The 14,072-nt window shown below is 34.5% G+C and overlaps 1 protein-coding gene across 4 annotated transcripts in view; it reads left to right on the forward strand.

The window, feature by feature from the left end:
* Positions 1–14,072, forward strand: part of COL11A1 (collagen type XI alpha 1 chain) — a 201,173-nt gene that overhangs the window by 114,140 nt on the left and 72,961 nt on the right. For all 4 annotated transcript variants that reach the window (XM_046022249.1, XM_046022258.1, XM_046022268.1 and 1 more), the window contains 6 exons: positions 1,457–1,510; positions 1,643–1,687; positions 1,837–1,890; positions 2,024–2,068; positions 6,111–6,164; positions 12,606–12,659. In XM_046022249.1, the coding sequence (XP_045878205.1) occupies positions 1,457–1,510; positions 1,643–1,687; positions 1,837–1,890; positions 2,024–2,068; positions 6,111–6,164; positions 12,606–12,659 (306 nt within the window). The remainder of the gene's footprint in view (positions 1–1,456; positions 1,511–1,642; positions 1,688–1,836; positions 1,891–2,023; positions 2,069–6,110; positions 6,165–12,605; positions 12,660–14,072) is intronic.

A 14,072-nucleotide genomic window follows, 5' to 3' on the forward strand; every position in this document is an offset into this window, starting at 1 on the left:
TCATAAGAAGAAGGTTAGCAGTGAGTACCAGGGGTTATTGTTTTGATCATCAGCTCCTATAAGCCTTCACATATGATTTTCCTGACTTGTGGAGGAAATACAATTGGTATCTGTTGTATATATCACCTGGAGAAACGGTTTGAAATGCAGGTTCCTGGATCCTACTGCCAGAGAGATAGATCCTGATAGTATGGAAACACTCGGGATTATTCTGTTATGGAGGGGCCACATGTCCCTTGGAGAAATATTATTTTAGGGGTAATTCAATCCAAATGAATGGAGGGATAAAAAAGCAGGGAATGGATTCAAGTCAAAGAAGACTGTTACATCTCCCTTAACATGTGGGGAAGTGTCTCCTACTCTTTGCTAGATACTTTACACGTTATTGCATTTAATTTGTGTAGTTGTCTGAACAGGAAAAGTGAGTATTTGGAGGCCCTCTCACCCTTTCCAGAGTCTCATAGTTAGCAAGTTGAGGAGAAAGGATCTAACCCTTAATCTGTTCTATTTCATGATTCAGTGATGGAGCAAACCAATCACAGTCATGTTCAAAGGAATCTCTGAACAGATGAAAATCTGGACATAGGCACTAGGCGAAATGGGAGAATTATATTCCATCTGTAAAATGTGGCTGTTTGTGGATGAAATGACATGATGCCTTTACTGTGGTTATTGCATCTCTAAATAACCAGTATTTATTGTTATCTACTATTATCATTTTTATACCTTGCCTTCCTTTATCCTAACCTCCCACAAATTCAAAGTGCCTATAAGATGTGGGTAAGTGCCCTCGTTTTGCATGATAAAAGACTATGCTCAAAGAGGATAAGTAATGTACCCAGCTTACTTAGGTGAATGTATGATAAGCATAAGTCTTGAAGTTATGTCTTTGGAATTCCAAAAACAGGATTTTAATGCTAGGCTTCCTGACGTAGACTCTCAGCTAGGTCTAACCACAGTCAAACATCAAATGGAAAAGGTGGAAGAAGATTGTTTGTCTTTATGATTTTATTTAGTTCTAAAGGTATAAAAATAAACTAAAAAGTGATATGTACGCAAATACAATAATGTGAATTCAGGAAAACTTTTATAAAAATCCCATTTTAACATCTAATTATTTATGTTCATGATATAGAATTGTAAGTCAAAATTATTCTATCTAAAATGTCCTTTAATTGCTATTTTCTAATATGAGAAATGATATCCAAATAATTATTTTAAAGTTAAAAACTAAAATATTTTTTTATCAATTCATGCTTTCAATGCCTCTAGGATCTCAGATGTCACTGTAAGTTCATTTTCAAATAGATTCCTAGAAGTTGTACAGTATCTTAAAATTCTGTGTCTGATTTAAATATTACCAGCTTGTGAGACTCAGTGTGTTTCAAGAGGTTTGCCGCCTATGGCTAAAAATGTTAGTTACCATGCTCATTGCTTCTTGCTTTTATTTTTGTAGGGTTCCACTGGATTTCCTGGGTTTCCAGGTGCCAATGGAGAGAAAGGTGCACGGGTATGACATATAAGCATATTCCCTTAAACTGTGGAATTTAATGTTCTCACATGAGTACCTATCACTCAGCACTCGACTCACAGTGGACTGTGATTTGCTACATACTGAAACTGTTTAAACTGTCTTTGGCAGGGTGTCGCTGGCAAACCAGGCCCTCGGGGTCAGCGTGGTCCAACGGTGGGTGCCTTGACTTAAAAATCATGCTTTTCATTTTTCAGTCTGGATTTAATTTTCCAAGATAATTCTCTTCGAAAATACAAACTGGTCCTCTGCTTTTGGATGTACTTGGCACCAGATCAGTTTTCATCTTTTGCTCTCCCGTGCAGGGTCCTCGAGGTTCCAGAGGCGCGAGAGGTCCCACTGGGAAACCTGGCCCAAAGGTATTCTGAGTACTCCTTCCATTCCGGTTTGTTCTCCGTTCCTCTTTCAGAGGACGAAAGCTAGGAGAAGTAATCAAAACTGATTTTTCTTTTCTTTTTCTTTTTTTTTTTTTTTTGTTGTTGTTGTTGCTAGGGCACTTCAGGCGGTGATGGCCCTCCAGGCCCTCCTGGTGAAAGAGTAAGTATGACACAGTAACATAATATAAAATTAATATTAATATCTTGCAAGTGTTTACATTTCTGGGAAAAGGTACTAGTGTCTACAAATAGATGGGCACAGTGATTTGCAAAATCTAGTCAGTTTAAAAATTCCTATATTTTTCATTGACTTCTTTTTAAGAAAAGCAGAATCAGTTATGTACTACTAATTTTGTTATCAAAATGAGAGTAATATTGTGCATAATTGACCTATGATGTCACTTTTAAACTCAAGCCAAAACAATTGTTTTTTAAATATCTGTATAACACCTGCGCCTTCTCCTTCACTCCCCTTGCTTTTCTTATTGATATTCATTTTGTCCATAGCACTGGAAGCAGCATTAGGCTGGTAAAATGCAAGCTCCCAGTAGCCATTAAGTCACAATCGATACACATTCAAATCAAGATAAAACATCTATTCCAGTAAATAGGAAAACTATTTAGTAAATTGATTTTCAATTGATATAAAATAAAGCTAAATATACATGAGTAAGCATGTCCTTTATTTGTTTTCTTTTGGCAAAATACAGCATTTTTGTAGCCAGAGTTTTTGAAAGCTATCTTCTTGAAAGAATTTTAAATATTAATTCTGTGTCAGTTTTAAAGAAATTAGATTCACTTCTTCATATTCTATAGCAATGTTCGGGATTATGCAATCATAGTGGTATATTTTTGTATACTATTGTTTGAAATTTGTAATAGGTGTTTCACAAAAAGAAAAACAAAAACACCTTGTGATATTTATACAAAGAAAACTGAGAATAAGTCATTTTGGGGGGGACAAAGTTTCTATTTGTAACAGAAGTGTCAGTAGGTGAGACACAAGAATAAACATTTAATTATGGTTGTTTCAAGGCTTTAGTTCATATTTAATTTAATTAAACTTCTACTAAATGTTTCTCACTGTTGATGAACTATTCCCAAGTTGAATCAGTTTTGTATGTTTTGAGTTCATAAATAATATATACATTTGAAAAATTTTATGGCCAAAGTCATCTTAATAAGAAGATGCAGTTTAGTTAAAATGGCTAAATCATTAAATGGAATAGAATTATTTCATAAATTATAGCAAATTTTTATGCTCATATATTGCTTATGCATTCCAAAATATCATGATCAACCATATGTATTACAATTTTGTAACAAAACACTGTGGCCCAACAGCCTGATTTTTTTAAAAATTAATTAATATATTTGATAGAAATAGAGACAGAGAGAGAGGGAACACAAGCAGCGGAAGTGGGAGAGGGAGAAGCAGACTCCCTGCTGAGCAGAGATCCTGACATGGGGCTCAATTCCAGGACCCTGGGATCATGACCTGAGCTGAAGGCAGATGCTTAACTACAGAGCCACCCAAGCATCACCGAATAGCATGATTCTTTGTAACTGTAAAAATACTTTGAGAATAAGAAAAGTATATTTTGAGGATGAAAGTAAAGGTTAGTATAAAAAAAATTTAAGCTGGTAACCATTTTCGATAGTATTCATACATTTTAAATATATGGAACATATTTCCTGTGTTCTGTGTAGTTGATGAAACCTTTTATCCCTAATATATCCTAATTTTCTGCAAAGGATTTTACCTGTCATAAACTATTTAGTTATGTCTTAGGCATAGTTGATAAATGATAGAAATAACATCATCAAAATATATGACTTGGGAAGTTTAGGGAGAGAGTTTTGTAGTACCTCGAAACTAGACTAGAAACGGAAATACCTTTTTTTGCCCATAACTTCTTTAACAATGTATTTGTTTATAAATATCATAGTATTATATGTACATATTATATACATGGCTTAGGATATTTTATATATATATACATATATATACACACACATACACACACACACACACACACACTGTCATTAGGATACTCTGCAATTTAACATAATTCCTTGTACTCATGATTTGCGGATCATGGATGTCTGTTATTAAAGATTTAGCTCATAGCTTTTATTTGGGTCTAGATCACCAAATTAAGCAAAAGCAAAACAAAAATGAAGAAAAGAACTTAGAAACTCAATTTTTACATAAATAACAGAATAGTTTGGGTTTAAGCATGTCCCTTGCAATATTTAGGACATATTAAAATTATTCCTTATTTATCTAAAGTTCAAATTTCACTGACTCTAGGTATTTTATCTGGCAACCCTGATTGAATTCCAATAGTATCTTTACACTGAGTATGTATTTTCCACTTCAACTGGAAACTATTTTGATTAATACAGACAGAACATATAAATACTTTTTGTGGAATTTTATAAAGACCCACTTTCTCTTTATATTCTCTAGAGAAGTGATTTTTGAAAGCTTTTTCATTAAAAAAATTTAAATTCAAAATCGAATTTTATTTGAAAAGGAACCAAAATATAGAAAACAAAGAAATGACATTTTAAGAAATTAGAAAAATTGAGCTTGCTACATGACCTAAAAAAATAATACTTTTAAAATTTTGTATTTAAAATAAAATTTTGTTTAGAATATTCTTAAGTTATTATGATAGATACTGAAGAATGATAGTTTTGTACTTTAATAAGAATACCAAAATCTGTGAGTCCCAAAAGTTGCCCAGCATTTTGGGTAAACACACTGATATCTATTTATTTAATGACATATCTAAATTTGAAGTTTCTTTTTGATTTTAAGATGAGATGCTGGTAATAATAATTTGTGATGATTTCTGAAATAGTGTTGGCTTAAAAGTGGTAATATTTCCCTTGGAAAAGCTAAACTGATAAATTGAAAAGAATAAATTCTATTAAAGACTAATTTTAGTGAACTTTATTTTTTATTTAAATATAAATAAATCCTATTCTAGTTGAGTTAATTAAATCTTATTTATATTTTCTTCCATTTTATATATATTTATTTTAGGAATATAATTATTATGTTCTGGGAACAGAAAGGATTATTTTAGCAATGATTTTGCTGTCTCTATAGTAAGGTTTACTTTCTGCATTTTAAAGATGTGTAAATATGAGTATTGAATAATATAGTTAATTAAGGATCAAGTTAAGAACAATATTATAAATGTATATTTGGATTGAATGTTAATGGGAATGATGATACAATATGTTTTTATCTTGTCTACAAAGAAGTTTATATGTGAGTAAAATGAGATATTGACATTTTCAGAAAATAAATTTTAAATATAGAAATGAGTTAAAAGTCTTTCTGAATTAGCCACTTGTTTCTTTCTTTTAGTTTTGTTTGACTGGAGTCAGAACATTTATAGAGTCAATTTTAAAAATAACTTTTTGAGGGAGGGCTATGGAATTGAAACACTCTCTGGGGATGTTTCTAACCAATGTTAAAAGTCCAGCAACCATGAGATGCTGTGGACTCTGAGAAACAAACTGAGGGTTTTGGAGGGGAAGGGGGTGGGGAGTTGGGTGAGTCTGGTGGTGGGTATTATGGAGGGCATGTATTGCATGGAACACTGGGTGTAGTGCATAAACAATGAATTTTGGACCACTGAAAAGAAATAAAATAAAATGGGGGGGGGGGAGTCTAGCATCTGTGGAACTTCTTGATACATCTGTGTTCTTTTTGCTTTTAAAGTTTTATTTATTTATTTATTTGACACAGAGAGAGAGGTCACAAGTAGGCAGAGAGGCAGGCAGAGAGAGAGGGGGAAGCGGGCTCGCCACTGAGCAGAGCCCAATGCAGGGCTCGATCCCAGGATTCTGAACTCATGACCTGAGCTGAAGGCAGAGGCTTAACCCACTGAGCCACCTGAGCGCCCCTCAGTTCGCTTTTAATATGAATTCTAAATGTTTACAGTTTTCTTGATTTAAGACCATTGATGTGATATGTGGTTTTGCATACTGAATAATGTGAAAAATCATGCATTTAGCTTTTAGATTAGCATAGATTAGCCTGTTGCATTGCCTCAGTTCTGTCATTACGGTGAAGAAGCTATATATTATGTTTTGGTTCATCTGTAGAAATAAACAGTAAAGTATAAAGATGTATCTTTCAAGGCATATTCCTAAATTTCTTCACTGCTTTTTCTTTTTAGGGCCCTCAAGGACCTCAGGGTCCAGTTGGATTCCCTGGACCAAAAGGACCTCCTGTAAGTGCCATAGGTTTTCTTTATCTTTCTCCATTGGATAATGTTTTCAAATTTTTGAGAGTCATGGTTTTATTTTAAATAATTTTTAAATACAAATTTTGATGAAAATTCTAATAAAAACAAAATTGCAATTCATAGCGTCAAAGAATGTACATTTTTCAATTTGTTTATTCAGTTTCAGTCGGTTGAGTGTTTCTGATGTAATTCAAAAATATCTTAGTAAATATCCTTTAAAAGTATATTAAAGATGGAAAAAACATGCATGGGTGTTATTCTCTCCAGTATTCCTCTCCTGCAATGAATATTATCAATGGCTTTAAAAATTACTACTGATTATTAAATATTTATTTTTTCAGTATTTCTCTTTTGTCTTCCATCACCCAATGTATTTGTCAAAATGTCACTTCCTAAATATTCTCTAGCATTCTGACATTACTTACATCTCATTATAATTTGTTTATTTGCATTTATTATTTTTGTCTCCATAATGCACTTTTTTTTTTAAAGATTTTATTTATTTATTTGACAGAGAGAGAGATCACAAGTAGGCAGAGAGGCAGGCAGAGAGAGAGGAGGAAGCAGGCTCCCTGCAGAGCAGAGAGCCCGATGTGGGACTCGATCCCAGGACCCTGAGATCATGACCTGAGCCGAAGGCAGCAGCTTAATCCACTGAGCCACCCAGGCACCCCATAATGCATTCTTTTAAACAAAGTAATGCTAACCCTTCTTGATTTATACGCCCTTTTTGTATAATTTGCTGAGATATTCAAAGAGCTTCACAAAGTTAACTGAAATCCTTTATTCTCATACTTAAATATTCATGGAAACATAGGACATGCTCAATGCTCAGTTGTTTTCTGCTTCTTTTCTTAACAATCTACTTAGTTTATTTATGAGAACTAGAATCAGCTTACCCACTATTTTAGTCCATTCTGGCTCCGATAACAAAAAAACCCGCCAAAACCAACCAAACAAAAAAACACAAACAGAGGCCAGCTAGCTTATAAATAACAGAATTGTATTTCTCACAGTTCTGGAGGCTGGAGGTCCTAGATCAGGGTACCAGTGTGGTCAGGTGAGGGCCCCCTTTCAAGTAACAGACTTCTTATGGTATCGTCACGTGCCAGAAGGGGTTAGGGAGCTTTCTGGAGCTGCTTTCATGTCCCTGATTTCATTCCTGAAGTTCTCATCTTCGTGACATAAGCATCTCCTGAAGACCCAAGGGACTAATAACATCATCTTTGAGGTTAGGATTTCAGTTAATGAATATCAACGTATGACTTAGGATTTCAACATGCATTTCAACACAGTTTCAGGCCGTAGCACCCATGTGTCTAAGGAAGTTGTTCTCAAAGTGTGTTCTTTGGGTCATGGCATCGTAGTACCACTGGAGATTTCTTAGACATGCCACCTTGCTCAGCTAGTCAGAACTCCAAGAGAACTCCAAGAGTTCTGATGCACGCTAAAGTTTGTGAGCCACTCTTCCGGTCTACACCAGATAATGCTATGCAAAAACTTTAATGTGCATACAAATTGTGTAGGTACCTTGTTAAAAATGTAGATTTGATTTAATAGGTCTGGGGTGAGTCTTGAGTCTTGACCTTCCTGACAACGGTCCAGGTGATGCCAACGCTACTGCTCCATGGGCCATACTTTAAGTAACAAAGATAAAAAATATTTTGACCGAAAATAAAACCAACGTAGTTTGGCTGTGATCAGCTCAGCAGGAAGTTAAAATTTTCAGTCAATAATTTGAGAACCAAATGTTTTTTCACTGCAATAATACAGATAACTAAATCATTACTGGTAGTTTTATTCACATTCTGGATATTTTCTTTTGGGGGCTCACTGATATACATTTTTCAACTGAATATTCTAAATTTGTTTTGAACTGAATCTTTTTGACAAAACCACGACATTCACCTTGTATGAGGAGGTTATATGGGACTTTTTATATATGCCAGTATTTCAAAAATTGTATATCCCAGTTCTCTATTTTCAAATAATTATAGTTAACCAAATATAGCCCCGTAACAATTTCACATAAAGAAACAATTCAGAAAATTCTGAACTAGCATGTTAAAATTTTAAATAAATATTACATCTGATTACATTATACTTTTAAATATGTTGAAATAATTTATAACTAAATGAATATGGGTATCCAATTTTTTTATTGAATTGAATAATTCTCAATTTCACTGATAACTTCCAAGTGTGACTTTAGCTCACATCTTCAAAATATGAATTATTTATCATGAAATAGGACTTATAGTAAATATTAAATGTTGAAGCCATCTCTTACTTTTGGCAACAATTTTTTAATTTATTTTTTTATTTGTATTTATTTTATTTATTTTATTTTTTTAAAGATTTTCTTTATTCATTTGACAGACAGATCACAAGCAGGCAGAAAGGCAGGCAGAGAGAAGAGAGAGAGGGGGAAGCAGGCTCCCTGCTGAGCAGAGAGCCCAATGTGGGGCTCGATCCCAGGGCTCTGGTATCATGACCTGAGCCGAAGGCAGAGGCTTTAACCCACTGAACCACCCAGGCGCCCCTATTTTTTTTTAAAGATTTTATTTATTTATTTGACAGACAGAAATCACAAGTAGGCAGAGAGGCACGCAGAGAGAGAGGAGGAAGCAGGCTCCCTTCTGAACAGAGAGCCCGATGCGGGGCTCGATCCCAGAACCCTGGGATCATGACCTGAGCTGAAGGCAGAGACTTTAACCCACTGAGCCACCCAGGTGCCCTGGCAACAATTTTTAGACACCGTGTTTAAAATATTATTTTCAACAATATTTTGCTTTATTGCTGCAAATATATCAAAAAAGAATTGTTATCTATATTAAACTATTTTAAAAGGCTTAATGCAAATAGTTAGTATTAAATATAGGATAGTATCAGTACTACCTGTATTTAGTGTTGTTTACCCACCATCTCAGTTCCCTTCAAAATGTGATATAGTCACGCAAAGTTACACATGTAGTGAAGTGAAAACACAGTTCCAAAAATGTATACATAAGACTTTTTTTTAAAAAGATTTTATTTATTTAACAGAGAGAGAGAGAGATCACAAGTAGGCAGAGAGAGGGGGAAGCAGGCTCCCTGCTGAACAGAGAGCCTGATGTAGGGCTCCATCCCAGGACCCTGAGATCATGACTTGAGCTGAAGGCAGAGGCTTAACTCACTGAGCCACCCAGGCGCCCCCATAAGACATTTTTCTAAGTATTTTGAAGCCGTGTGCATAGATCATTGTTTAGCAACTAAAATCCAGTGATACGTATAAGTACCACATTATCATACTATTTATATTTGTACATATTGTACATATTGCTAAGAATTGTTTTCTTCATGTAATGTAATTTTATTGTCAAAGAAAACCGTTTGACCCATTTTTCCTCAGACTTTTTCAGTCCATTCTCTCATGTATCTTTCAACAAGTTTTGAGCCATTAATCATGCATGCATTTTGTCTCTAAGAAGTATTAGAAGTATAATAAGTGCCTACATTTGAGAAGCATGTAGTCTAGTTGGAGAAGCATGACACTGTTAAGGAACATTGCTTTCACTGCTAAACAAAATGATTTTTGTACTCTGTTTCTGTGACAAGTGAAACATCAGAGCATGAATGAAAAGTACCTATTATTTCTCTAGTATGCAGTTTTATAACATTTAGGACAGAAATGCCTTCATCTCTTTCATATGGAAAGAAGTATTTCAGGTGGAGGGATAGAGCCAAACTCCTTTTCCTACAAATAAATTGGCTCATCTTCCTTGTAATCAGAAAATGTGTATGTGTGTGTGCATGCGTATGTATATGTTTTTATATACAAATTCAGACATATACACATACACAAATGGATTATGTATCGAGTGCTTGCAATGTTCATGTTTAGAGTCTGTTAATCTCATGCTAGTGTCAGGATATAGTTACCCCATGAAGAAGAATTTTAACTCGAGGTGATTGAGATTTATAACACAACTATTATGAGACACATTCTATTTATAGAAGAGGAAAAATCAAAATTCAGTTCTAGTGGGAAGTGAAAAAAATATCCTTAACACTTATTTATAAGTGTCTTTTCACAGATTGCCTTGCACACTCTCATTTTGGTAAATTTGTTGCCACTGCCCTTCAACAACATCAAAGTTGCATTCTATTTTGACCAATAAAATTATTTTAAAATTAATGCTGTGAAATTATTTGATAATCATTCTGCTTTATTTTATTGGATAGTAGTGTGGGAGCATTATAATTATTTAGAATTAATCACTTAATATTTGAAATATATACTTAAATCAAAAAATGATAATGATATGAATTCTTTATGTAGTCTATTAACGCTGTTCCCTCACGATATGTGGGAAAGTCATTAAAAATCACGTTGCATTCATAACAAGGTGACATTGTTTTGATTTAAGACCACCATTTTTTTTAAGATTTTTTTTTAATTTATTTATTTGACAGAGATCACAAGTAGGCAGAGAGGCAGGCAGAGAGAGAGAGGAGAAGCAGGCTCCCCACTGAGCAGAAACCCGGTGCAGGGCTCAATCCCAGGACCCTAGGATCATGACCTGAGCCGAAGGCAGAGGCTTTAACCCACTGAGCCACCCAGGCACCCCTAAGGCCACCATTTTAAAGGATTATGATGTTTTGCAATAAAAGTGTAACCTGTGCTTCTCAAATCAGCAAATGTATTAAGATATTAAAATATATATTTACAGATTGTTAGAACGTGTGTTAATGGTTTATGCTGATGGCAAATCACATCATTTGAGAGGCCTTTTAGTACGGGGGCTGAGGGAATGCCCCATTCCTGTTTACTATCCTTTAGCTGCCGCTCTCTGTGTTTTTAGTTAAAACTCCTGCCCCTGATTGACATAACATTTATTCCTATATGTATCAAAATAATAATAAACTATAGACTTTTTGTTTACTGTTTTGAATTACTGAACTTACATGAAGTCTGCTATCAATTAACTACTTATTTCTGCATTTCACCTTTACACTGTGGGCAGAGCTAACTCTTACATGACTATATCTAGTGCCTAATACATAAAAATATGTAATAGGTGGTTATGAAAGAAGAAATATTTTGGGACCTTGGTTAAAAACACTCCAGTTTTGGTCTTTTCAGAGGATGACACTAGACTCACTGAGGTGATCATGGGAACCATGAGCAGATCACTGAGTAAGCGATAATCTTGTGAAGTGTCATAAGAAGAGTCATTAATTCAGAGCTGTTATTTCCCATGGCAGCCCAGGATGAGATGAAATCAGGGAACAGAATTGGAACCGGAGTCAGGCCTTTCTCCTGAGCTTTTGAAGCCAAAGTCAAAAAGCCTTACTCCGGTGAAACAAAGCTGTCAGTGAAAATCATCTTCTTTTGAAAGAAAGCCTTATTTTCTAACTCAGTATAAAAATAATTGATATTTGAAAATAGATTTTTGTAAATAATGTATTTTTAAAATGAGTAGATTTGAATGATTAACAGGATGTGAGAGGTGTATCTGTTATTGTTAAAAATATTACTAAAACGATCATTTCTCTTCGTTTATCTGGAGGGTGAGGATATTTCTGCCTCTACCTATTAAACCTGTTTTGAAATCTGACCCCAATACTTAAAGGTTTCTGAGTAGGATGACCAATCCATAGTGCAGACTAAAGAAGCAATCTATAGTTCTACTAAGTATCTAAAACACAGGAACCACACGGAGTTGTTTACTTTAAGTACTCAGTTAATTGCTTCATTTATTTCTTCAGTCATGACACAGACAGTGTCCTTTAGAGAAGGTGGTACATAGTAGAGCGGCTGTCCAGGGCTTAACAAACATTATGTGTCCAAGAGGATATTTAAGAAAACCAGCTGGGAAAATTTGGCCCTGATGACTTCTAAAATTGAACATAGACCTCACCTTTTCCCCTCTATTTGAAGGAATTGAGAGACAAAGTGCCCTTGTTTCTAAGTTTGTGTTTCTTTTCATTCTTATCAGTTAGAAGCTCAGACCACCACTAGAGGACACTATCTTTCTGCTATCCACATTTTGATGCACAGGAAATTGAGTTAGGAACAGATCACCAAAAAAGAAGGGGAAAAAACACTCCTTTGTCAAGTACCGAAGAACTAAACCATTTTGTAAAATTAACAATACAGATCTGTATGAATGTGTTTTTTAAAAATAGATGTTAATGAAATCATTTATAAATGTAAAACATTCATGAGGGAGTAATAATAATTTTCTCTTGGTCACAGTTACAGATAGAATTATCCTAAAGAGATATATACACATACCACTATTGTATATAAAATCAACAGAACATCAAAATATGATACCTAATGAAAATATGATGAGAAAATTGTCTAACAGATAACATTTAAAGTATAAACAATTTCAAGGAATATTTATGACATGTTGTATTTAATATTTGTGATTTCAGGGACCACCTGGGAAGGATGGGCTGCCAGGACACCCTGGACAGCGTGGAGAGACTGTAAGTGACCCCACCCTTTTGCCTGAAATTTTCCATCTTTAGTACGTCATCATTTCACGGAAAGCTACTTTATTATGAGGTTTACTAGGTTTTGGACAATGGAGAAATTAATCTCATTGAAACTTTTATTAAAAAAATGCATATATAAAATACATAAATTGACCCAAATTTGTATCCCACCACAAATGAATATACTTGAGGATATGGGGTTTGATTGACTGTCTTTACTGTCAAGAACAGCACTTTAGTGTTGAGCTGACAGAGAAGAGCCCATTATCTTTTGGACACCTCTTCAAGGTTGTCAACCTTGACCTTTTCACAGAAGTATTTATTTAAAGATATATTCTGTCCAACCCTGTCACACGTCCACTCTCTAAAGGAAACATGTACACTAGGCCATGCAGTTAATACATTCTTCTATCCAGAACAAAAGGATGAAATATTTCCTGGTGTTGGAACCATCAGTCTGTAACTGTGTTGAAACTATGTCAAATGCATCCTCTTGCCTCAAGTAAGAGAATGTAAATGAAAAATGTAACTGAATTTTATTTTAAAATTATGAGACTATAACATTAAATAATTTATCTGAACAACTTATATGAATAACAGTGATTTGGGCGGGGGGAAACTGGCACCTTAAGTATGATTTAAAAATCCCAGTGGGCTTGTTTATTTATTCTGCCACTGTTACCAAACCATGTGTCTGGCTTTTCCAGGGGGATGTTAGTTTAATCAGAAGTTACCACAGCTTAGCACATTTCCTTGGACTCAATTCTTGGATCTCACCATTGATTAATTTTATCCAGATTTCCTAAGGAAGTCACAACACAGACTAGCTTTGACGATGTGTTTCAAAGTCATTTTAGGGCATGCAGCCAGCATGAAGACACATTTGGAGTTGCACTGGAGTGCACACACAGCAACAAATCTGAAAACAGGATGATCTTTTTGTGTAGGATAAACAGTCTATCAGCAGCAACTCAATTCCTGTTTTGCTCACCATGTGATGATGCTTAGTGTAACAGCTTCTTCGTTTTAGTCAGATTGTACACTTCAAAGTCTTGGATTTCAAAAGCAGAATCAGATATGATTTAGTGAGACCAAAGAGTAAAATTGTTTGGGTTTCCTCCCGGGAATTACATCTGCATGAGTAGCATAAAATAAACTCTTCCGTGGAGAATCTATACTCAGATTTGCAAATGTACTCTCATCTCAATCTTGCAGTCAATCATTTTTAACTAAGTCATTGTGTAGTTTTGTGGGAGTAACTCTAGAATATTTTCAAACTGTCTTCTGAAAAAGGGATACCTAGTGAATAGGCATTATAAAATCCCTTTTGTTTTCAGTTTAATCAAGACCTTCTGCTTCTACCCAGAGGAACTACATTATATATAACATTTAAATTTAAACAAA

The sequence above is a fragment of the Meles meles genome, chromosome 1 (assembly GCF_922984935.1).
Source record: "Meles meles chromosome 1, mMelMel3.1 paternal haplotype, whole genome shotgun sequence".
In the NCBI taxonomy this organism is placed as follows: domain Eukaryota; kingdom Metazoa; phylum Chordata; class Mammalia; order Carnivora; family Mustelidae; genus Meles; species Meles meles.